This window comes from Sander vitreus, chromosome 13 (assembly GCF_031162955.1).
Source record: "Sander vitreus isolate 19-12246 chromosome 13, sanVit1, whole genome shotgun sequence".
NCBI classification, from domain to species: domain Eukaryota; kingdom Metazoa; phylum Chordata; class Actinopteri; order Perciformes; family Percidae; genus Sander; species Sander vitreus.
Window position 1 is genome coordinate 19,795,642 of NC_135867.1, and position 25,196 is coordinate 19,820,837.

At 35.6% G+C, this 25,196-nt stretch overlaps 1 protein-coding gene across 9 annotated transcripts in view; it reads right to left on the minus strand.

Moving 5' to 3' along the window:
* Window positions 1-16,466: 16,466 nt before the first annotated feature.
* Window positions 16,467-25,196, minus strand: part of LOC144527342 (RNA-binding protein Musashi homolog 2) — a 246,984-nt gene continuing 238,254 nt past the window's right edge. For 6 of the 9 annotated variants that reach the window (XM_078265280.1, XM_078265279.1, XM_078265284.1 and 3 more), the window contains 2 exons: window positions 23,365-23,435; window positions 16,467-22,234 (listed from right to left, as the gene is read on the minus strand). In XM_078265280.1, coding sequence (XP_078121406.1) covers window positions 23,394-23,435 — 42 coding nt within the window. In that variant the 3' untranslated portion in view covers window positions 16,467-22,234; window positions 23,365-23,393. Of the gene's footprint in view, window positions 22,238-23,235; window positions 23,258-23,364; window positions 23,436-25,196 lie in introns of all 9 variants that reach the window. The other 3 variants (XR_013502816.1, XR_013502817.1, XM_078265278.1) reach the window with 3 other exon arrangements.

Sequence of the window (25,196 nt, forward strand, 5' to 3'; positions counted from 1 at the left end):
TGCAATGCTGTTTAAGTTTTCTTACAGCTAATCCTAATTTCTTCTTTTCTTTTCATAAGCAACATGGACGCAGCTGAAAGCAATTAGCATTTTATGTGTTTTGTAGTTTTTGAAATTGTCATGGCTTGTGTTCAGAATTTTGTGACCTAAAAGCCAAAATCAGTTTAAATGGGACGGATGACAGCCGCTTGCTGGCGTATACTCATGCCAGCCCATTGTCAAGATAATGTCTGAAGTAGCACAGAACTGATTTAACAAATTGTTTTATCATGTTTTTAAAAAGGTTTTATTTTTGAGTTATAACCTAATTTATCCATAGATTCACAATTAGGATGAGACTGAAAGGAATAAATGATACAGAAAATTAAGATGTCTAATTTTTCGTAAGCTTTAGATGATTTAGTTACTGATAAAGGCTGATATAGAACTATTATTTTCCCCCAATAGCACCAATGTTACTCTTTTCCAGCAGATGTTCTACAAATTACTTTAACTAATAACTTTAAATAGTTGTGATGGAATGATGAGCATTGAAACACACTGCATCCCAGAGTTCCTCTTAATATATTTTTTATTTGTGGTGATGTTGATCATGTTGTGAGTGTGAGTGAGGTATTAACGTGCGGTTCAACAGCTCTGAAATCTGCTTTCGCCAAAGGTACACTACTCAGATATTCAGCTAGTGAATGGCAAGCGCACAGACTGGGGTGGGGGGGGACGTTCTTGATGATGTCATAACCAGCTTTTTGACATCGTGCTGGGTTTGGTGGAGTTTTTAGTGAAGAAAAGTCACTACTGTAGCAGCTGAATGTCACTTTGAGTGTGTTATACGATGTGAGAGAGGAGCAATCTTCAAAAGATAAACAAATACCGAAAGTGCTGCTTCTTCATCCAGTAATCAATCGTCTGTAATGGGAAATGCTGGACTTTGGTGTTTGTGCTCTACTTAAAAACTGTCCCTTCCTTTTAAGCTGTCATTGCCTCTTGTGGAAATGTTTTAATTTAGGGGGCTTTTTGTTTTATTCAATGACACCTCAGAGTTACAGTGTTTATGATTCCACACATGAATAAAGAAAAAAAAAAAAAAGGGGCAACATGTAGTTTCAGTCATGAAAAGAGGTGATATGTTGCGCCCAGTCATCGTTTTGTTTCTCTGTCATCTCAAAAGGATGTTGTGTTTGTTTTTTTGGTCTGCTCCTCCTTATCACTTTTACATCTCTTGCCCCCCTAAAATATGAGGCAACAGCATTTCTTTGTTAAATGTCTTACAGGTTGACATTTAAGTTTTTAAGTGAGCAGTTTATTTAATTTTTGTTTGGAATTTAACAGAAGTGTCACATTACAATGTTCATTTTTTTTTTTTTTTTTTAAAGCATGATAATAACCCTCAAATTCCAAACAATGTAATCGAGTCGATATAAAAAAAAAAAAAACTTCCAGTGTTCACAATTTTAGTTTCCATTAAAATGTCAAGTTTTCATGAATAATTCTGTGGTTTGTGTGTGGTGTCCTGTATTTCTGATGTCAGTGTGAACTATAAACAGTGGTCGGTCAGATTTTGTTCACATATTGCAAACTGACAGTATATTGGTTTACCATGACAAGTCATCTTTATCACATGTTCACTATCACAAAGAAATTCAAAATTTTAAATACACCTGTAACTCTCTTCAAGACCGGCCTCAAGATCAGGTAAACTAGCAGGACCTATCTTATCGTGTCGATGGATACATCCCACCACAGCTAAAACACAATAAGTATATTTACTTTTAATGTACCCAATTGTGAGATACTTCTTTACTTGGATATATATGTTATGCCACTTTATACTTCTACTCCACTACATTAATGTACTGGAAATAGTGAACTTTTTACTCCACTACTGTACATTTAAGAGCTTTAGTTACTAGTTAAGATTTTTCACCCAAAACGTACAGTATGATCACCTTTGAAATTATGATACAAAAGCCTGCTTTTCAGCGCAAATCGTTTTGTATTAAAATCAGTTTTCATTTCTCAAAATCCTAGTGCAATGATGCACCTTATACTTTTTTATTTCAAGATGCAGTCGATTCTTTAGACATGTTCTTTTGAATTTAACAAAGGCTGAAAGTGTAACGAATGTTTTTTCGCTTGGAAAATAGTCTTTTCAGAATCATCTAGAATTGTCTTTTTAAGACTTACACTAGATTGAACTGCACAACATTAGTCTTTAAAGTAGTTAAATGAGCTCCACCTTAAACTGGCTACGACAGTAAAATGCTACTTACACATGAATACACAAGTAATAATAATCCTCTAATATAATTATTAATAAAACTATGAAATAAGCCATTCTACAGTACTTTAGGATACTTTTAGTGCATTTTTGCTGAAAATACTTTACTTTTACTTAAATTGGATTTTTAATACAGGACTTTGATGTATTTTAAATGGTTGTATTATCACTTTTACTCAAGTATAATTTTATTTATATAGCACTTTTTAAAACACAAAGTTACAATATACATGTACAAACACACATACAAATAAAAGTACACATACAAATACATATACAAATATATGGTACATAGCATACAACCAAAATAAACAAAGGCCAGCAAGACTAACTAGAATATGCATTTCCTGCAGAAAATGCTTGTGAATGCTGAAAAGCTAAATTGCTAAAGCTAAACTGGATTGCTGGCATAATTGCATAAGAAGAAGGTGAAGTAGTAAGAAAAGTGGGAATGGTTTTAATTAGTATGGATTTCATTGAAATGTTGAATAATACCAATAATGTATCAAACAAAAGTGGAATATTTAAAGTTTTTTTTAAAAAGATGTTGCTACACTAAATTGCTCGTGTAAGAAGGTGAAGTTGTAGGTAAAGTGGAAAAGTGCATATGGTTCTAATTAATAAGAATGTCTTAAAAAAGCAGAATAATACCAATATGGTATGAAAGTTTTTGTAAAAAAAGCTGATGCTAAACTGAATTGCCAGCTTGAATTTGGATGAAGAAGTAACTGAAAGAGTAATGAATGAGTTGGTAAAATGGGAAATGGGTGGGTCAAATTAGGAAATCTCAATCAGCTAATAGCACAAAAACTGTAAAAGATATCAAAATGCTTAAATGACGTCTCTAAGTGAAAGTATTTAGGATGAGTAGCATTTCAAAGTGGAAGAAACCTAAAGAGTTTGATTTGAAGATTGCTCCATTGACTTTCAATGTAAAAATAAAAATATAAAATAGCTTAATATTTTAAAAACTATAAATGGTTGGATACAAGCACACATGTCCTTAAAGAGCTGAACATTTTGATATTTCAATGTTTTTGTAATTGAAAGTATGCAGAAGTAGTAGGAGAAAAAGTAATAGTATAGTATGTCCAAAAAAGAGAAAAAGTCATGGTATAGCATGTTGAATAAAGTTATAAAAGGTGATGACATAGTATTACCAAAAAGGCCATTAAAGATTCATAGTATATAGGATTTGCACAAAAAAGGGATGAAGAAGTCATAGTATAGGATGTAAAAAAAAAGGTGATAAATAAGTCATAGAATAGTATGTTGAAAAAAGTGATAAATAAGTCATAGTATAGTATGTCAAAAAGTGTGATAAAATGTCATGGTATAGCATGTTGAATAAAGTTATAAAAAGTGATGGCATAGTATTTGTTGTGGTTTTGGACATTTCTGTTGTGGTTGTGTATATTTCTGTTGCCTGTTTTCTTAATTCTGTCTGGTTCCCGTTTTGTATGTTCTGTATATTTCTGTTCACTGTGGTGTAGACTTATCCTGTTGTTTGTGTATTCTGGTTTGTGTATACTTCTGTTCCCTGTTTGTGTTATGTTCTGTTTCCTGTTTTATTTTGATAGTCTAGTTTTCTGTCTTGTCTAGTTTTGCTTCCTGTGTTTTCCCGCCTGTGTGATTGTCTAATGTGCTCCACCTGTTCCCCAGCCCTGGTGTCACCTGTCCTGTGTTAGCCCCTGTGTTTCCTTTGTCTCTTGTCAGATCATTTTGTGTCTTGTTCCTGTTAGTTCATGTGTTTTCCCCGTGTCAGTTTGGTATTTCCCTGGTTTTTGTACTCCCTTGGTTTTTTGGATAACTTTCTTCGTTTTTGGTATTGGTTTTTGCCTGCTGGTCCTCCCAGGACTCCCTTTGTTTCCTTTAATAAATGCTTGAGTTCTACCCTTCTCCTCCCTGCCTGCCTCTCCATGCGTTTGGGTCCTTGAATCCTCCACTGCGTGACGTATTTTCAAAAAGGACATTAAAAATTTATAGAGTAGGCTTTGCACAAAAAAGGGATGAAAAAGTCATAGTATAGTATGTCAAAGTGATAAAAAGTCATGGTATAGCATGTCGAATAAAGTTATAAGAAGTGATGGCATAGTATTTCCAAAAAGGCCATTAAAAATTCATAGTATAGTAGGCTTTGCACAAAAAAAGGGATGAAAAAGTCATAGTATAGTATGTCGAAAAAAGTGATTAAAAAAGTCATAGTATAGTATGTCGAAAAAAGTGATTAAAAAAGTCATAGTATAGTATGTCGGAAAAAAGTGATAAAAATGTCATAATATAGCATGTGGAACAAAGTCATAGTATAGTATGTCGAAAAAGTGATAAAAAGGTCATAGTATAGTATGTCAAAAAAAGTGATTAAAAGGTCACAGTATAGCATGTCTAAAAAAGTCATAGTATAGTATGTCGAAAAAGTCATAAAAAGGTCATAGTATAGCATGTCTAAAAAAGTCATAGTATAGTATGTCGAAAAAAGTCTGGAAGAAAATGCAAAGTAGACACAAAGAGCCCCAGCCCAGAATGGGGATTGATCCAAGGGTCAGACAGTAATGTGTTTGTTTGCAGTTGTGTGAACCACTACACCACCATGACCACAACTGAAATATGCTGAAAACCGTCTTAGTACAAAATGGCAAAAATAGTGATGAAGTCAGAGTTGAAAGAAGTGATAAAATAGTCATAGTATATTATGTCGAAAAAAGTCATATTGTAGTATGAAGAAAAAAGTGATGAAAAAATGTCATACTATAGTATGTTGAAAAAAGTGATAAAAAAAGTCATAGTATAGTATGTCAAAAAAAGTGATGAAAATGTCATAATATAGCATGTGGAACAAAGTCATAGTATAGTATGTTGAAAAAGTGATAAAAAGGTCATAGTACAGTATGTCAAAAAAAGTGATTAAAAGGTCACAGTATAGCATGTCTAAAAAGGTCATAGTATAGTATGTCGAAAAAAGTCTGGAAGAAAATGCATTTTAGACAAAGTGTCCCAGCCCAGACTGCCAGGGTCAGACTGTAGTGTATCTCTTCACAGCTGTGTGAACCACTACACCACCATGACCACAAGTGAAAGATGCTGAAAACTGTCATAATATAAAATGGCAAAAATAGTGATGCAGTCAGAGTTGAAAAAAGTGATAAAAAAGTCATTGTATAGTATGACGAAAAAAGTGATAAAAATGTCATAGTTTAGTATGTCGAAAAAAGTGATACACGCAATACACACACATTATTAACCCAGAAAATGCTTGAAAGAAGCACTAGCCTTAAACAGCGGTGAAACACTAAAACTGTAAAAGATATCAAAAAGCTAATTCATTTTCTAATAGCTGAAGGTTTTGTTAATAGTTTAAAGCTGGAATGACATCTCTAGGTATAAAAAGGGTAACCTATTGTAAAAGATCTAAATACTTCTTGTGGTAAACGTCCTCAAATAGGTTTCCAAATAAATTATATAATACATTTATAAATAAAATAGAACACACAAGTTAACAAGTCTGTAGCTTTTAGGAGCCCCGGAGTTTTGGTTATTCAGCCTTTGTTTTACTGGCAATCTATGACAAATATTTAACAGTGAAATCTGAAGTATATGAGAAGAGGTGTTGCCTTGTTACCACCAGCAGGGACACTGATCATTCTTTGAGTCTCGTGGAGTCTCAGTATTTTGGGATGATAATCTAAAATAACCGACTGACAGCAACATTTTAGTTTGAACTCAAATCAGATTCATCCAGTTTTTATTAAATAAAAAAAAAAATCTTTGCAAATTATTCAAACGTAAGACGCCAGGTTTTCTTGTTCAGACAAGTTTCCTGGAAATCCTCTTTGCTTTTGACAGCATATGTTAGAAAAGGTTCCTGCTCAGTGATAGATGTGTTCAGTTACTTTGTGTTCAGACATGCTGCTGGAGCAAGGACAGCATTTGTGGCAGCCTTGTGGTCATAAGGAGCTTGACAAATGGGCCTTGGAGAGCTGCTGTGCCATCAGTGAGCAGAGGTGCTGATTGTTGCTCAAAGGCGCCCCCTTGTGGATGAAGGATCAGTGCACATAGACTGAGACACTACAAAACGACAGAGATGTTGATTTATTCATCTTTTTGGTTTCATTAGCAGATGATGTATAAAGCAACCCAGACTGAATCTGGTTTCACAAATGTTCCAAGTATTTAATAAGTTACTAATTCTAGAGGGAAACAGGTATTATATGTAAGATCTTTCTGTAATATTTGTGAATAAATTGCAGTATAAAACAGGAATTTAGTTTTACCTTAACTTTGACCTGTAACATGTAGCCTAGATATTTTTTTTTTTTTTTTTATAAATCTGCAATATAAATGGATTATAATCTGAATAATTTATTATGTATCATATTACTAGACTCGATATAGGACTATCTTCACTCTAAAAATCACTAAACCGCTGAAAATGAGTGTGTGTGTGTGTGTGTGTGTTTCAAAGAAATGTTTTGCCATCTGTTGATTACTGAATCTGTGAGCTATTGACACTGCAGGTGGTGTATTTTTTACCACAAACACACACACATACACACATTTTTTCACTCTTTCCATGAAATTGAACAGGTGTTTAACGCCACCCCCTCAATTGTACCTTGATTACTCTGTACTTCACAGAGGCCACACGGGGCTTAATGGTTAGTGCGCTGGTGCTCAGAGAGATTGTCCAATGTCACTAAAAGGTTTGATATTTGCTGAGGTGTTCCTGAACTTCTTCTCACCCCAGACTGCTGCAAAAAGGATGAGCACAGGGTGACCCTTTTGGCAAAGAAAAAGGTGACAAGCAAAATAAAGATGTCCTTCCCTACCAAAAGTCAAATGTGTATCTGGAGAACAATCTCTTTTTAACTGAACCAGGACTCCATTACTAATATCAAAAGTTTGATTGATACAAACTTTTTTTTAAACTATGTAGTTTCCTTATTCCACCATTTAATCTGTTTATCTTTGACTGATTTATTTCATTACGAGCAACATTGTTTCTACTTGTCATGACATCATCTGAATCTTACAGTAAACAGTTTCTCAATGCCTCAATCCAGCAACTTATAACTAATCAATACTTATGTTGCTACGTCTGTAAATGACAATTATGGGGTTGGTAGTATAATCATCAGTGTGGAAGAAGTATTCACATCCTTTACCAGTGTAAAAGTACGTACACCACAGTATAAAATACTACAAGTAAAAGCATAGATAGATGTAGATAGATAGATAGATAGATAGATAGATAGATAGATATATCTACATACTTCTTTGTCTGTTGTATTATTATCTGTTGTTTATGTGGATGCCTACTTGTAGTCCTCCACCACGTCAACATCCTCTCCCAGAACACACAGTGTTTGTGAAAATGTCCTCTTCCTGTATACAGTTCGGTAAGGGTCACAAGATAAATTACAATATATATATTTTTTTACTTTTCTCTTGCATTTTTATGTAATGTCATTGAGCATCATGTATTTGTATGAAAACTATTTAAGAAGTTCAGAGGGGAAATTACTGCTAACAAACAAACAAACTGCTAACAACTCATAGACATCTGGCTGTCAAAATATGTGAAGTATAAGTATAAAGTACAATACATAAAGTAAAATATAAGTGCCTTCAAATTGTCGGGTAAATGTACTTAGTTGCTTTTCACCACTGGTCGTGTTACCATCATGGAGAAAACTGAAGCAACTTGCACAGTAAAATAGTAAAGATTTTCCAAAACATACACACATAACGAAAGAGAAATTTTCTATTTAAAAGTAATTATGTGAGAAAAAAATGCAAGAAATCTTTGAGATGAGGTAAAAACTTAAACACATACTAAACAACAATAAAAATCAAACGTTTGCATCAAATTAATTCTATCAATTCTATCAAGTTAATTCTTATTTAGCCCACATGATGAACAATTTCATTTGCATTCTGCTCTACAGCACAGAATGTCAGATGTGAACTGTAAGGCCAGTTTTTCTGAAGCCGTTTAATCAACCCTCATATTTGTGTGACATTGTTCAATAATCTGTGGTCTTATTCCTCTGTCGCTTTTGGTTTGGCTTTGTAAGTCACAACTGAAACGTGATATATGACATTTCTCAGTTGTACAGGTCAAGAACTGTTTTATAGAACAGTTTCTCTATTGAAAGCCCTCAGACATTTTGAGTCTTTACATGCTGTTCATTCTTGACAGAGGACAGAAACCAGGGGCAATGGATCATCTGAGTGCATCTCCTGCTTCCTGGGATGAATATATTAGCTCTGACAAGACAGTCCCTGACATTTAGTGATCTGTGATGATCACCATAAACCTTCATCATCAAATGTCAGACTGAAGTACTTTCCAGAGTTTGCAACTGATCTGATGAACACCACGGTTTAGAGAAGAAATACTGCAGGCCCAGTCCCAATGTTCATCCTGAGCCGTAAAACATTGAACACTCACAGACTTTAATTAACATCTACTGTGTGCTGAGCGAGAACGTGTGTGAGTGCAGGAAGGTACTAGGGCTCAAATGCTTTAATGGGACCGCTGCCCCCTTACATTTTCATATGGTATGGGGAAGCCGCTATTCTGTGACTTCTGTTGATGCTTTTAAAAAGCATAAAGACTCACCTATTTAAACTGGCCTTTGTCTCATGTTTGTTTTTAAAGTTTTATTTTACTGTTTGTATTTGTATGTATATTAATATTTTATTCTCTTCTATTGCTTGTTCTTTTATTAAAACTTATGTTTTAACAATTTTACTCTTGTGAAGCACTTTGTGACTTTGTTCTGTAAAAGGTGCTATATTATCTCATATTATTAAGCTAAATAGACATTTATATAATATTATTTATAGAATAAAGGGTATGAGGCATTTTCCCAGATTTGAGTTTCATGTGCACCAAAGTGTATCCCTCTGGCTGACCTCTGCACTGATTTCAGAGGATGACACCTTCTAATCTAAGCTGTCACCTTGAGTATGACAATATTCTCCAGGTAGCGAATAAGCTACTTGGAGGACTTTGAGAACCTATTTTGAACAAGACTATCGCCATGTTAGCAGCCCATTGAGGCTGTACTTATGGGCACAGTGGTAAAGCTAAATGCTAATGCTAGCATGGAAACACGCTCACAGTGGCAATGCTACCATGCTAATGTTTAGCAGGTTAAATTGACCAGGTTCACCATTAGTGTAGCCTGTTAGCATGCCAACATTTACTAATAAGCGCTAAACACAAGAGACTGACGGAAAAGTCATTAGTTTTGCAGGTAAATATTGTGCAACATACAATTTGCCAAATGAAAAGTCAGGGAACCACCAAAGTCATTAGAATGTATCTTCTAGGAACCATGAATATCTGTACAAAGTTTTATAGCGATCCATCCAATAGTTTTGAAATACTGTAGTTCAGTCTGGACCCAAGTAGGCCGACAAACAGACCAACATTGCCATTCATGGAATATACACATATACAGTATTTATCTTTTAGATACCTTGACAGTTTGGATATTATAATCAGCATTTCTATACAGCAGTTCTGCTGACTCCATGTTATTGGGACTAGACTAGTAGTAATGGTTTTCAGAGATGATACATTTTACAAAGCAAAATGTGATCACGTCTAAGAAAAAAATAAGTAACAGGTGACTTTCTGAACTCCAGTGTAGGAGGAAAAGTTATGTGTCAGCATGTAAAGAAATAACACCCATACATGATAACACGCTGGTAGCTTTGGACAATCCACAAACTCTCTAAGACTAACACTAAGCAGTGCTGAGGAAGTTCGGTACATATGCCCTGATTATGCCCTCATTGAAATCCTCTGATTATGCACTGGACTGTCGTCATCCATCACTGAAACTGTCTGTATATTTAGGCTCAGTGGTCTCAGAAACATACAGTATGTCCCCGGTTCTTGTCTGTCTAGTGACAAAAAACGCTTACTTATACTCTGCATCTATGCATGTAATCCCACAAGGCCCATCATTCATTTCCTGTTTACTTGCACTCCTCTGTGGCCACTCTTCTTGACACTGTTGTTCATGAGAGAGGGGAAGATGGAGTGAGTTACAAAAGACTGGAAATCCATATACCCAGGCAGACACTGTGACACAGGTCACGTTGTCTCTTTAGCTGTGCACTAAAGAGATCCAGATTTCGATTATTGAAATCAGACGAGACACAGTCCGGCTGTAATGATGGTACTGCAGCTCAAAATATATAAAACAAGTGCATGATGATGAGACAGTATGCCCAGTGGAGCATCCACATGATCTCAACAGCAGGGCCACCAGTGTCGCCTGAGGACTGTAAGGCAAGTGCAGCTGGCCTGCTGATGATTTCTTTTGGGTCATCAGTAATATTCTCTCAGCAAACTGCTGCATATGCTAGGTGGAATTAAGCTTTGTGTGCTGGTGGGCTGCTGTGGAGGAGGAGGCGTGGGGGCAGTTTGTGTGATATGGGCCATTGACTGCTTTTCCATAGCTCAGGAACAATAATGAGATTTTTTTTTCCCTTCAGAATATCAGTGCCGCCATTCAGCACACTGATTGTGTTTATGAAATTGTGCATACATCTCTCAATGCTGGAGCAGGGGAAGGGAAAGCTATTTTCAAAACATTAGCAAATTGTTTTCTGTTATTGTGCAGAGATTGATAAGAGTATGCATTGTCTAAACACTAGTCTAGCATTACCAGACCTAGCTCACGCACGCATGCATGCACACACGAACGCGCACACACACAGGGAAAAAACATAAAATAGCAAAAGCATGCTTTTTTGCATATTGCTCTTTCTATCAAAAAAGAGAAAACAACCTAGCTAAAAAAACTGTAAACTGTATAACCTTTCCTTCATACTGCCATTAAGCTGTAACTACAGTAAATCCAATTGTTTGCGCTAGTTTAGATGTATTTCTGCTATAAAAACACATTTTGAGGATAGCAATGCAATTTACCATAATGCAGTTTATGTGGTTGCTGTTTTTACTTAATTCATATGTATGCCTCATGCATTTGATGTATTATTGTATACTGTGCTGCTTATGAAATGTTCATGATGAGATATAAAAATAAGCCTTGAGCTTGACCTTGCCTTTGAAATCTCTGGCATATTTCTCACCAGCAGATATTGTGCCAAATGACTTGAGATTTCCCACAGATCACCTTTTACCTGATAAAAACCTTTGCATGGCAGCGTTAACCACCATAAATGCTTTAGTTCCTTCTCATGCATGGTAGGGTACAGCTCTCAGTAGTGTTTGCAGTGAAACTGATTTTCTGAGCATTTCATTGCGTTTAAAATTTTTTGTAATGTTTGTATCATAAAAGCAATACTTAGACAATGATACCATATCACATATTACACTGCGCCGTGATATGGCTCTTTGAGAGGTGTTTTCTCGGACTTGTTTTTTAAATTGATCACAAATCTTACAAATGCGGTATGAAAGCTGTTGAACTGATCTTCCCAAACACTGTTGCAAATAATACTGTATGGATTTTTTTGGGCTAATTAATGAACTGCTGCCCTTTCTTTCTAGTGGAGATCTGTGCCATTTAGACAAGGAGGTCAGTGTATTGGTGATGTTTTAAAAAAAAATCTGAATGTGTTGTGTCAGAATGTCTTAGTGACTCATACTCAATCTGTTCTACTAAAACAATATTAGATTCAGCACGCCTCTTGGCCTGTTGGCAATTAACAGTCTTTTCACCTACACACATACTGTATATCTCTCATTAATCTAATTGCTGCCATAGTTTTAGGATGCCTCAGCACAGGGGGGACTGGAAATGTACTAAAATCTCACTGGGTATGGAGGTATATTTTCTTTTCCAAAGTAGAGACTACAGGCTGTAATGTGAGCTTTAAAAGCCAGACATTTGCAGCACCCAGCCAAGTAATCATTAATCCATCGGTAATGATCCCATCAACACCATTACCTCCCCCCTTGGCATTTACTTTGTATTTTTGCTCTGTCCTCCAGTAATAATTGACACTCTCACCTGCTTCTACAGTCTCTTGCTCTCTAGTTTGCTCTAAGGCAGCTATTGATTCTGAAGCATCGGATCCATGGAGACAATGATGATGAACAATGAACAGACAGCTGCATCCTCTGTGATCTGGGCCAAAAGTGATGGCCTTTTAAAGCATGTAATGCCTCATCTGGTGGATAATATGAGAGAAAAGAGGGACACAATATGTGAATTTTCTGAGTCAGTTAGCTCATGGCCTCCTAGGATTTTTTATGCACAAGTCTAAACATTGGGGCTATAATTACTTTGATTCTAAAAATGACTGAACGTGTATGTTTCTTTTTCTGTAAGAAAAAGAGTCACCAGTCTGCATTTGACTCTCTATTTAAAATTCCATCTCCATGGTAAGCATTCTGCTAAAGTTGTGTGTGACAACATATACAATAACATATATATATATACAAACTAAATATTAAATAAGTAGGAAAACAACATATACATGTTAATGATCGATACTTGATCGATGTCAAACCTTCACAATGTGTAACAACAATTTACTAATCTTCAGACCTCACATTACATCTTATTTAACATTATTTATATTAGAGGAATAATGAAACATCAAAGTAATGGGATTACAGTTATCTCATCCCTTGGAGTTTTGATAAAGTAATTAAAAAATATGTAGATAGTGGTCAGATAAAACCTAATTTAAATGTATTAACGTCATCTACAGCTAATTCATTTGATCTGCAATAGGCTACATGTAAAAAGTAAAGCTTAATTTATTTCTCTTAATATTTGTAAGATATATTACTCAGCTGGAGTTATCTATCGAATTATGTTACCATGTTCAGTATTATCTCACAGTGTTTGTTAGATTGATAGACTCTTCTTACGTTATGTAAAGATTATATGAGCTCAAGAACAATTTCTGTGAAGATGCACACAATAAAACTAATTTTTCTGAGAAAGTCAATAGTCTCACACAGCACGCTCCTGTTTGTCTCGTATCTCCACCTTCTCAAAAACAATCCAGGCACCGGTTTCACATACAAAGCTGTCCGCCTTCTTGGCTGCAGACTATTTGCCATTCCCAGAAGGTCATTTTGGTTAATGCACATTTGAGTTATCATGGACTCTTAACTAGTTTTTAATCAGCAATTATTAGTGAATTGGAAGGCTGTGCAGGCGTATGACTCTCTGCTGGCGGGAGAGTGCCCATCAATGTCACGTCAATTTCCATGCCAAAGGCTACATTAGGCCTGGAGTCTGGGAGGAAAGAGCCACCTGAGTGCCTCATCTCCCCATCCACAGCAGTCTTCCCATCAACTATTGACTCTATTACACAGCTCTGTCAAAAGAATTTTCCGCTTCAAAAGAGGAGCAACCATTACATTGCTGTGCAGGGAGATAATTTAGTGATGCACATAAAATTAAGTGCATATCCATTGAACATTGCTCATTATTGCACTTGCATTCCTACAATACCAGGCTTCTGTGAGGATCCTGGATGTTTCCCAACCTTTCATTCATTTTCAAGGTATAAACTTGATTATTTAGGCTGATGTATTATATAAATACCTCGTCATTTTCATCTATATCTAACCTACCTGTAATTGGCAATTAAACATGCCGGCATCTCAGACTTGCTCTTAATTACCGTTAATAAATGCTGAGGGGCCCTGAGGTGTCCTCTCAGGGTGGAGGATGGGGGTTGTGAGCCTCCTGCAGCACCACATCATGGCATGAATATGCATGGCAGCCAGGCATTCTTCAGCTCGCTCCTCTGCTTTGCAGGCTGACGCACACGGAGGTGGCAGCAGGTCACTACCACTTCTTCATTACACCTCCATGGCGGCCGGAGCATTGTTGTTACCATGCAGCTTCCTCACAGTGGCATTCCTGCACATTGTGGCTTGTTTGTGTTTGCCAGGAGCTGTCACATTCAGCCCATGGGAAATATGTACAGAGCCGCTGGTATGAGCCGAGGCCGTCAAATGAGCCGGTGACATGCTGCACACATATTTGGTGAAGTTTGTGTGTGTATGTGTGTGTGTGTGTGTGTGTCACTGTGTGTTTGAAGCCAGGTAAAAAGTTTGTAAACACCCTGGATTTCAGTGTTTTTGGTTAAATGTCAAGCAACATAAATGTAACTTTATTTTAAGTAAAAAATATACTACAATGTAATAAAGGAAGAGGTCACTTAAATTAGGCAACTGTGCATTTGTAATAATTATAGTTTATATATGATAGAAATCAGATGAATACAGGTGATTAAAACAATATTTTTACTTTAAAGCAAACTCTCATTCAACAGATATCTAACAGCTTCCTTGTCTCCGCTGTGAGCTGACATTTAGCGCCCATAATGACTGCTGATTGTCTTGCAGTGTTCCACCAAAGACCTGAATCCTTGTATTCAAGGGCCGATGAGTGTCAAGCTCTCTGATCATAATGACACTTTTAATTAGTACTTAATTAAAGGCAGGTGGACTGAAAAGGTCAACCAGTTAGGCCTGTAAGTTTAAAAACACAGACAAGTGCGAGCATTAACTATTTGATGAATTTGTCTGCTAATTACAGTGACCAGGAATCTGGACAAACTCCAGTCAGATCTGTTAATAAAAATAAAATATAATAACATCACAAAGCCACAAACATTTTTCAAGTGTGCTTACTATTTACATCTATATTGCTTGGGATTTGAAAAATATTCCTTATATATATTTTTAAAATCACATTTTCTTATTTTAGTTTTTTTTATCGCACGTCTACAGCAATTTCAGAATTGTTATTTAACCAAAGACATTTACAAATACTGGGCATACAAAACATTTAACTGGCCATATATATTTATTAACATATGTGCTGTATTCTATCTGTTTATTATACATCATGGTTTATGTGTTTGAAATGTTTGTATGTCATGTATGAACATACCTTATGACTGGGCTCCACACAAGCAAAACAAAAAGGAAATCAAAAGCAGTTTCTGTAAAAGTGAAACAATAGTCCAGACTGTCAGTTGGATTATCATTCTGCCCATTACACACACACAATGACTTCAGCGTGATCTAAACTTCTAGTGGCTCGGCTCTGAAAAACAGAGCTGGGAACAGTATTGATCTCAGTCAGAATTATAGATCACCTTGTCTGAATGAGTGATGAAGCTGTCGGGACTGTTGCTTTCACCTGACATGCACCCACATTAAAAATCCTGATCCCTGAATTTCAATGCAGCAGTAACATTATGTTTACAATCATAGTCTATCACAGTTAACATTACTGGTATATACAAAGATCTGATGAATAGATCTAGATATGTACATCAGTGTTATGAAAAATGGAACAATCCACTCAGAAACCAGTGTGACTTTAATCTTTAAGAAACTGAAAAAAAATCATTGTTTAGAGCAGTTAGCAGAAATATATATATTTATATATATATATATATATATTTTTTTTAACTGTGTTTTTTTTTTAAACACAGTCAGTGGTTCATTCGTCTGGTTGACCTCGGAAAATGAATCAGATTTTTGTTTCTGGCATGTGAAATGAATTTCTTCATCTCAAATAAAAGCAGAACTAATCACACTGTGACAAACACATCAAAGGTGTCTCTACTGATTTAAAAGGGCTGTCATGCAGAAGCCTTGTTTTCTCATCTCATCCTCAGCTTATTCGCTGAGCTTCAGCTAATATTGATGCTCTTCATGTGATACTGCTGACAGAAAATAAAGCACTGGTGGATGCCGGGCTTTTCCTCCTGAAAGCGCTGCATCTTCCTCAGTGCATGGAGAGACCACTGAGGGGCAGCAGAATTACACGTCTACACTTGTTTGTTCACCGTTTGCCCCCCTTATGCACCGTAGTGTCCGACTTCATTAATCCTGCTGACTTGTACCTAAGTGACCTGGAAGGATCCCGGTGCCGATATGCTGAGTGTGTGGTCAAGTGAAAATGTGGAATGAAAAAGCCTGGTTGTTATAATAAACAGAAAGTACACACAACAGTTCTTTTGCTCCAGTATCCAGTTATGGGATGTCAGCAGATGCTATACAGTATGGGAAGTGAATGCCTCTTTGATGTGATGGTTCACCACATAATTAGACGTGATATTAAAATGCTGAGATAAATATTATCAGGTAAAAAATATTTTCCCATCTTTAGCAAATATATTACAATAAAAAAAAGCCCAATGAAACAGGGAAAACAAGTCATATAACAATTCAGTTTATTTTATTTATTTTCCAGACAGACACATCAATTTCTGGACCACAGTAGAGGATGGAAACCTTTCACAGACATTTTTTGTCAATATTATTATTTGAAAATACAAATATAAAATTAGACTTTCCACATTTGATATGTGAGAGACCCCCATCCATTAATATTATTATCATTATTATTATTATTATTATTATTATTTTTTTAGTACATTTTACAACAGGGCTTAAGCAAGCCATATGATAACCTGAAAGATGCTTTCAGATGTCAGTCAAGTCTGTCTGTCTCTCGCCATAAAAAGTCGGTTAACATAAAAAAAGGGGCAAGTGTTAGGAATGGGCAGACAGCAGTGAAGAGAGCTCTGTGCTCAGCCTGCAGAAACATGGAAGCACAGCAGAGCCTCACACTGCCGTCCATGCAGTCTGAAGAGCTTCCAGGCTCCCCTCTAGGCCATGCGGTCTGCTCCAAACTCGACAACACGCCAGGGGTGAACTCTCGTATTGGTGAACATAAGCTAATAATGACTATATGTAGCTGTGTGAGGATTATTCTGTATACAGCTGAGGTCTCCAGTCTAATATTGTTCAGACAAAGTTGAATGAGTGAAAACTGCAAATATATATTCATCTATCCACATATATATTGCAAATGCATGTATATATTTAGCAATGAGCATGGGTGAGATGGCAATGGTTTGGACTGAAAAGGAAATTCACCCTAAAACACAACAGTACATTTGTGCTATTTCTGTCACCTTGGAGAGTTCAGTCTAGATTTGTGAACATGAACCCATCTTTGTCATATATCCTGAAACGAGATCCAACACTAGAAATGGTGGTGTTATAGTGAGAGTCACTTTGTGGACTGGGAGACTAACTTTGTGGTCACTGTGACGGTATCCAGTATCTCTCATGAGATAAGGGCACATTGTCTGGTTAAAACCATTAGCACCACTATGAATAAGCCTCTTTTGGGTATAAATGCTCAAGAACGTTCAATGAGCCTTCAAAGTCAGTCTAATTAATTAGAAATGGAGCAGAGCCTGAACCAGTCTTCGTCTGATGTCCCAGCTTTAGGGAGACAGTTGTTCTTATCCATAGAACAGATTTGAATCCAAGACGACAGAAATCACATAAGTGTGTGTGGTTTCAGGGTGGGGCTTTCCCACAGTGGATGGGATAAATTGTTTGGCCATTGCCTAGCACTTGCCTCAAGATTCAAGTTTAAATGGATACGGTAGTACACTACAAATGTCAACACCTTCCAGGTTGACTTTTTTTCCTTTTTTGATAATTTTTTTTCTTAAACCAAGACCCCTTCCCTCTCCCCAAATGGATACGCTAGTCTACTAAGATGTGTAACATTCATCAGCTGTAAACTGCTGTCAGTTTGAGATAAAATGAAATTACAGCAACAGAGCCATGCTACCTTAAAGTCCAAGCTACAGGATCACAAAACGATACAAGAGTCATTTTTATATTGTGTGAGGGGAAAATGAGCAATTTCATTTTAGTCTTTTAGCCACCAGGCGCTGCAAAAGTGAGAAAAACAAAATAATATATTTCATACTTGTTGCACTGTTATTTGTTTTTCAGATGAAATGGCAGCATAATTGGAATCAACTACAGCTCCTAATGAGCTTCTTGTATCGGTTTGAGTTATACTTTATTTGATAAAATATTCAGATGAAAAAAGGGACATGCTGCAATTGAACAGGAGGAAGACTTTCTTTTATCTTTACACAAAAGTTGGTGCATTTAAAGACTCCTATTATAATTATTGTTTATCTATTGTTGAGATATTTTCTGACACTATAATGTGCAAATGAGGCAAAAATAAGCATTAATACTCAGAGCATGTTATTTTATGTTTTAAAATAAAGTATTTTTAGCTTTCCTTAGTCTTTCAAATACTAAACTTTTCCTGTATTTTCTAATGTGATTGATTACTTTTATCATTTTACAATAAAGTTTAATATGATTTGACTTGCATTACATGTGGACATTGTATTATTTAAAAAAAAAAGACTATGTCCTGTATACTTGCTGGATTCATTGGAATATTGTGTCTAACAAAGCTGCCATTACTGTACATACTGTATGTAATTTGACAGTCTATACTGGATGAGAAAAATGAATAGAGACTAATGTTATTAATTTAACAATATTACATTTTAAGACCCCAGGAGGTGAAATAAATGAAATAACTGTTAAACCTAAATTATGTTTAATTGAGATTATACTCAAAAACATAACTGTGTGCCCAGCTTGAGGCTTTATAATAGGCTTGTTTTTTTGCTTGAACACAGCTGCGTGTGTAATTCTAACAGGTCTGAATTCTGGACATCCTTTGATATAGTATTTTGAGGAAACTTTGAGCTTTTAATTTAAGTTTTGATCTAATCTTTTCTGCTCTGATTTAGGTTAGCAATGAATCACAGCGTTAGGGTGCTGGTCCAACGTCAGGACATGAGTTTGATCTATTCTATTAATCAGCCCTGATACACACCAACAGCTGCTTATAATCCTTTGGAGCCAGAGGTCTTCACAGGTGGGCTTTTCCATTTTCTGTCTCTTATACGCCTCTATAATGTCAATGTGTGAACAACATTGATTACGGATTAAAACAAAAACTAGTTCCCGGAATCTATAATGTCAATGTGTGAACAACATTGATTACGGATTAAAACAAAAACTAGTTCCCGGAATCTAAGATTAAAATTATTAGATTAATTAATGGAAGTTTTGAGAGAAATAAGAGATCAAAAACAGTATTATTTAAAAAAAAGACCTATGCCAGTGGCATCTGGGATATATCCAAAGTGTACAAACATTAAAAGATATAGCACTATGACTGATATTACGACTAGTGTGGTAATCATTGGTATGTTTCTTAAAAAAATATGAAATATTTTTTTACATGAAATCCTTGTCCATGACTATAGCTTGTGTCCCTCTTAAAAAAAGAATCAAATAACAGTTTTGCATATCTAGCGTTAGCATTTAAGGTAGTATGGCACACCCCTTTTAAAACATTCAAGGGTGGGGATCCAAATAATGCCTTGTGTACAATTCCATCTTACGGCAACGGCTTCTCTTTTGTTCATCCATGAGAGCTTTGGTTAGCTGAAACCATGTGAGAGTGGCAAAACCAAACCAAAAAATAAAACATACAGGGAATAAATTACAATGAACCTCTATCAAAATAATTGTCTGCAAATATCAGAATGACATGAGATCATTGAGAGAAAGGTCTATCTTGACTGGTCCTAAATCCACTATTCACTACAAGTATTATATTAATGAGTGCTATATAACATCTACTTTGTAATTACAGGAGATAGAAAAAGAGCGCGAGAGGGAGAGGGGTAAATATGAGAGAAAGGAGAGGTAGAGCAAGGGAGAACAACAAAGACCACTACACTGGTATCAAAGACAGCACTCTGTTTACAAGTTAACTGTGATTTCTTTACACACTAATGAAATACATGAATGATCAACAAAAGAAGGAGGATCTCTGAGGATGGGGGATGGAAAGAGAGAAAGCAATGGATGCACAGTACATTTTAATAGTATATTACAATTATTAATATATAAACCACAAAGTATCAATAAAACTCTGATTAAACTTGAAATCAGCAAAGAAGCATCTTTCTTTTTTTCTCTTTTTTTTATAGTTTTGTATTTCTTATTTTCTTTTACATTTGAACATTACAAGGTTTTTTTTTTCTCTTTAAATTATTACTTGATCACACCTCCATATCATTTACTTTAGAAGTATCCAGCATATTTCTTTACCTGGTTGTTTTGAAATAAAAGAAATGAGACAAAAAGTGGGTAAAATGAAAACAACAGATACACCTGCAGCAGGTAAAGTACTTCAGAAAACACACCATTCATTCCATTAATGACTTTAAAAACCCGACTGGAGCATATTATTATTAAATGTTTGTCATGAGTTAAATCATTACCACACACACGTGTAAAACCTGGTGCAGCGACAGAGAGTGAATATTTCAGTGTCATATTTTAACCCTGTATAAATATCTTTAGATGAGACATAGCTCTAATATATAAAGAGATCCAAGTGTACACTGCAACATATCAGTTACTACTTCCCAAGATGTTAACTCACCTCAAAACTCTGAAGCGTTTGTCTAGTCGAGAATACATTAACCCAAAAATCCTTCATACTATCCTAAAGCACAGGGCCGTTTTTTTTTTTTTTAAAACCCGACATATACATGTGCAAATAGGAAAATGGCCTGTACTTTACTACTCACAGTGCAGTTATGATTCCTCGCTTTATTACCTTTCAGTGTTTTCATTTATTTTGCCACTAGAATAAATTAAACCTGCCAATAGAACTCACAAAGGCTGAGGTATGGTATCAAAATGTTTACTTTTCCTAATTCATTCATAAAAGAACGGATTCAGAGAACAAGCGTCACATAAAGGCTCTAGCACAGAGCCCAGATAATTGTGTTCCAAAAAAACGAATCAGGAACAAGCAGGGTGAAACAAACAATAACATACAACTAACAAGTTCCTCTCAGGAGTATAAAAGTGTCAGGATGCACAGAGCACTGTAAAATGCCTGGTTCAAGTTCTAATCTTCACATCTAAGTACAGTGTGCTTTGGATTAAATCTTCTTTTTGTTTCTCTCTCTCTTTGAAATGATACTGATATCTTAACAGTTAGACAAAAGAGACCAATCAGGCTCTTTTTTTTATTTCTTAAAACTGTGTTGAACTAACTCACCGTTTGTAAATTTGCTGGTATGACACTTGTAAAATTATTCAGCTTCAGTATTTACAGAGCAAGTGTGTTCTGTTTGTCTCTGGGGTCATTTATACTGTCTTCCAGCAGAAAAAAGTATAATAATAACTGTTTACAGCTTTTTCTTCTATTCACACGCTATAACATGTTCTTTTGACACACCATCACAAAAATATGCTATTCTCTCACTGAGTTGGTTATATGCAGTGACTGGAATAATATGTACAGCTACATTTCTTTTTCTCAAGTTTGAATTCACAATGTAGTTATATGAAATTTGTTATACCATATATATTTATTTCTAAACAACAAAAACAACACTTATAAAAAAGGACCATAAAAATATTGGAGTCCTCTTTGTATTGCCCAAAAATAGGTAATTATGGCTAACAATGAGACATCACAAGAAAGAAAACAGCTACTAAGATTTATTACTTAGATACCCTCTTTAAATTTTCCTTAAAATTTAATTTTTTTTTTCTTCGAGCCTCTCCACACTGAGCTTCTTTTATTTTTGTGGAAAGACTGATTGGAACATCCAATCATTTCTCCTTTACACCACAAAGATGAGGACATGACTTGCAGATATTCTTGGCTATGACCCCCGCACTTCAAACAAAATCCATTTACACAAATATACTATAAGATCAAATCAAATGACACAAAATTAAGATTAAAACTAAAACGACTCTCTAAAAACGAATCAAAACAAAAGCTAACAGAGGAAGGAAATTGGTGAATGAAATCGACGTGAAACATCATACCAAACCAGGTTGTAAAGTTATAGGAGGTTTGGATTATAGTACAGCAGTTGTTATTTTTCTGAGATGACTAACGTTTTTCTTTTCTTCTTCATATGGTTCCAACTTTCGTTCTTTTTGCCTGGGTGACACTGTAGTGCTTGAAGTTGGATAGCATCACCTGCACACAAAGCCAATTAGAAACTTCGTCCTGTCTTTCCTGGGCCACCAGTTATACTCTGCTGGGTGATAAAGAAAAACAAAAAAGGATGGCAACAGCATTAGAAACCATTCATTTCATTTGCATAAATCCTGACCGTAAATATTGTACTCACAGCGACATGTAATGACAGAAATCTGTGGTTATTAATCATTAATACGAATTCCAAATGATTATGTTGGATGCCTACTGAGGCACAATAGTGTTAACAAATGTGCCAGCAATTATCATTAATAGCAGCAGGTCAAAACTTGCTGCAGGCGTAACATAAGTACAAATGATTACAGTAAACAACACCCCGTTGGTGCATGTATGTCACATTTTAAAAAGTTAATACTTCTTTAGTTACACCACTTGTTAACTTAGCAATCATGTTCACACTACTGTGGATACTTGTAATAGTTGTAATGCTTAGCTGGGTTAATAGCTTAGTGGAAAAAACGCCATTAAACAATCATTTAAACCCATGTGTGCACAAATGAGTTCAACACACGACCACACATCACATCTACAAAAACAAGCTGCAAGCAGACGAAAAGCTCAAGACATTTTGAATGTACTACTGCACATATGAGGAGCAATGTTATAGCAATAAAGATGAGTTACAGTGACAATATAAACATGATGAAACTGAAATATTTGGTTCCTAATAGACATTTACTGCATGGTTAATATTTAATGATTCAAGGCCATTGACTTGTTAGTAAAAAGTTTTGGATTTTATTTAAGTCCTAGCGGTGGAGAAGTGTGAGTCTGTCCTCAGAAAATAACGTGTAAGACTTCTTTTTAGGATGGAAACATTTCAACATGTAAAAAAAAAAAAAAAAAAAGAGAATAACTGGTAGTATGTGTGTGTGTGTGACTGAGGTATACACATTTCCCACAGTGAATCACACCAACAAGCTGATCATAATTGAATTTGTTTAAATCAATGATATTCTTTTCTCCCGTCATCATACAGATCACATCACCAACAGAGGCCTCCTGATTTATGAAGACGTAAACCTTCGTCACACTCACCCATTACTACCAGCTCTGTCATCTTGAGGGAGGTGGATAAACAAAGAATGATGTGATGATCAACATGTATTAGATGAACATGTATTAGAGAGAGACTGATAGAAATGCACAGTAAATAAAATGCAATACCTCTGATGAGATGGCAACCGGCCACCTGCTCAATGGTATCCATTTGTAAAAGCTGTCGCAATCAACGGGCCCTAAAAGTGTACAGTTAGTGCTGTTGTCAGTATGCATTTCATGGAAAGAAAAAGTGAGTATCATATCATGAATGTGAACGTTTTGATTCAGTTTGATCATGTTCAGTAGCAGAGCACGAGACTTTTGACATATATATATATATTATACAAGTGCATTGCATATTCTTGTAAGAGAAACAGTGCACGCTGCAAAATGACTACAAGAAGAAGGACTCATTTTAAAAGATGTTAAAAGGAGTTAGAAATACTTTATGAAGTTGATAAATCATTCAAGATACAGTAACTTCATGTTATGTTCTATGCCAACGTAGTTCTCAGGTTATAATAAGCTCAGTGACAAATAGTGTAAACAAAAATATGTGAAGGAGACAATAAAACACACACAATCCCCATCCATGCTAACATACACAGTTTATCTAATCTCAAAGCATGCAGAGAATAGGATCACAAAAGCCCCTCAGTGAGATCAGTGTGTTGTTGTGTATTGAATGGTCTTCATTATGTAGCTCAGTTATCAGGATACTGTGAATGTTGCTGCTGACAGGTCTGCAGAAATCCTCGGATTGAAAAGAGAAGCACTTTTAACAGCGATTATCTGTCTTTATCACCTCAATCACCTAATTGCACTCTAATTGTCTTGCATAAAAAAAACAAAAAACAGTTAAGATCATTACAGCTTCTTTACAGTGGCTGTTTTGATATTGGCTAAAGGGATTAATAAAATCACTGCAGCGTAAGACTGAGCGACAAATCAGCGACTCTGAAGTCATCCATGAGGACTTGACTTATGATGATCTTACATGTATTCAGTTCAACAGCATCCTCGGTAAAAATAATGAATTATAAAGCACATTTTAGTTCTGAATCATTTCCCATTTTAATGTTCTGAATAAAGAGATCATCTCGCTGAGAGCAGAGAGCCGCAGGGCTGCTGCATCACCTCTCTGCTTTATTGCACTCTGTTTGATTCACTGGGTAATTCTCAAGTGGTGATTTAGTATGTGGTATCACAGGCACAATTTGACATTCTGTAAGGAAATCACAAAACCTGGCCTGTATTATACGGGTAAAAGACAGTATATTCTACACTGCTGTGTTCTATAAATCGCCTTTTTTTTTTAAAGTAAATATGATGAAAAGGCAAACATTTCTGTTCAGATATGATGGTATTTGTTGCATTCAAAGACTTGTTTTTACATTCTCTAACTCAGCATGGTTATAAACTGTTGCAATAATGGAAACAAATCACCTCATTTCCATCTGTAAACTATGTGCTGGTAAATCGGCTTTGAAAATGAGCCATCCTGGTCTTTCATAACAAATATTTTGCTTCCTACACTGAGACCAACAGATTATCGCAGATAGCCAGTGGACCTAAAACAATTAATAAGAGAGGCTTTGCTTAGGAAGCAAAAGCCAATAACATGTATTTTTCTGCTTAGCTCTGTCTTTGTTTGGATATCATAAATCAATTACACATATTTACTCATATTAGAATGAGCTATTTCATCTTCTCATGAGCTATTTTGCACATTTGCTTGCTGTGTCACTATCCAACACTCGGCAACATTGCTGCTATGTAAGTCTTGCATTCATTTCATCCTTGCTAAGCAGTTAAACGTAGTCCTATTGATTCAATGTAACACACAAACTGATAAATCTCCTGTGTTATTTCTCACAAAAGAGATGCACAAAATGTGGTCTTTGGTGTTTTTTTTGCCCCCAACGTCTCCTCCCAGGCAGCGTGGCAATGGTTATGTT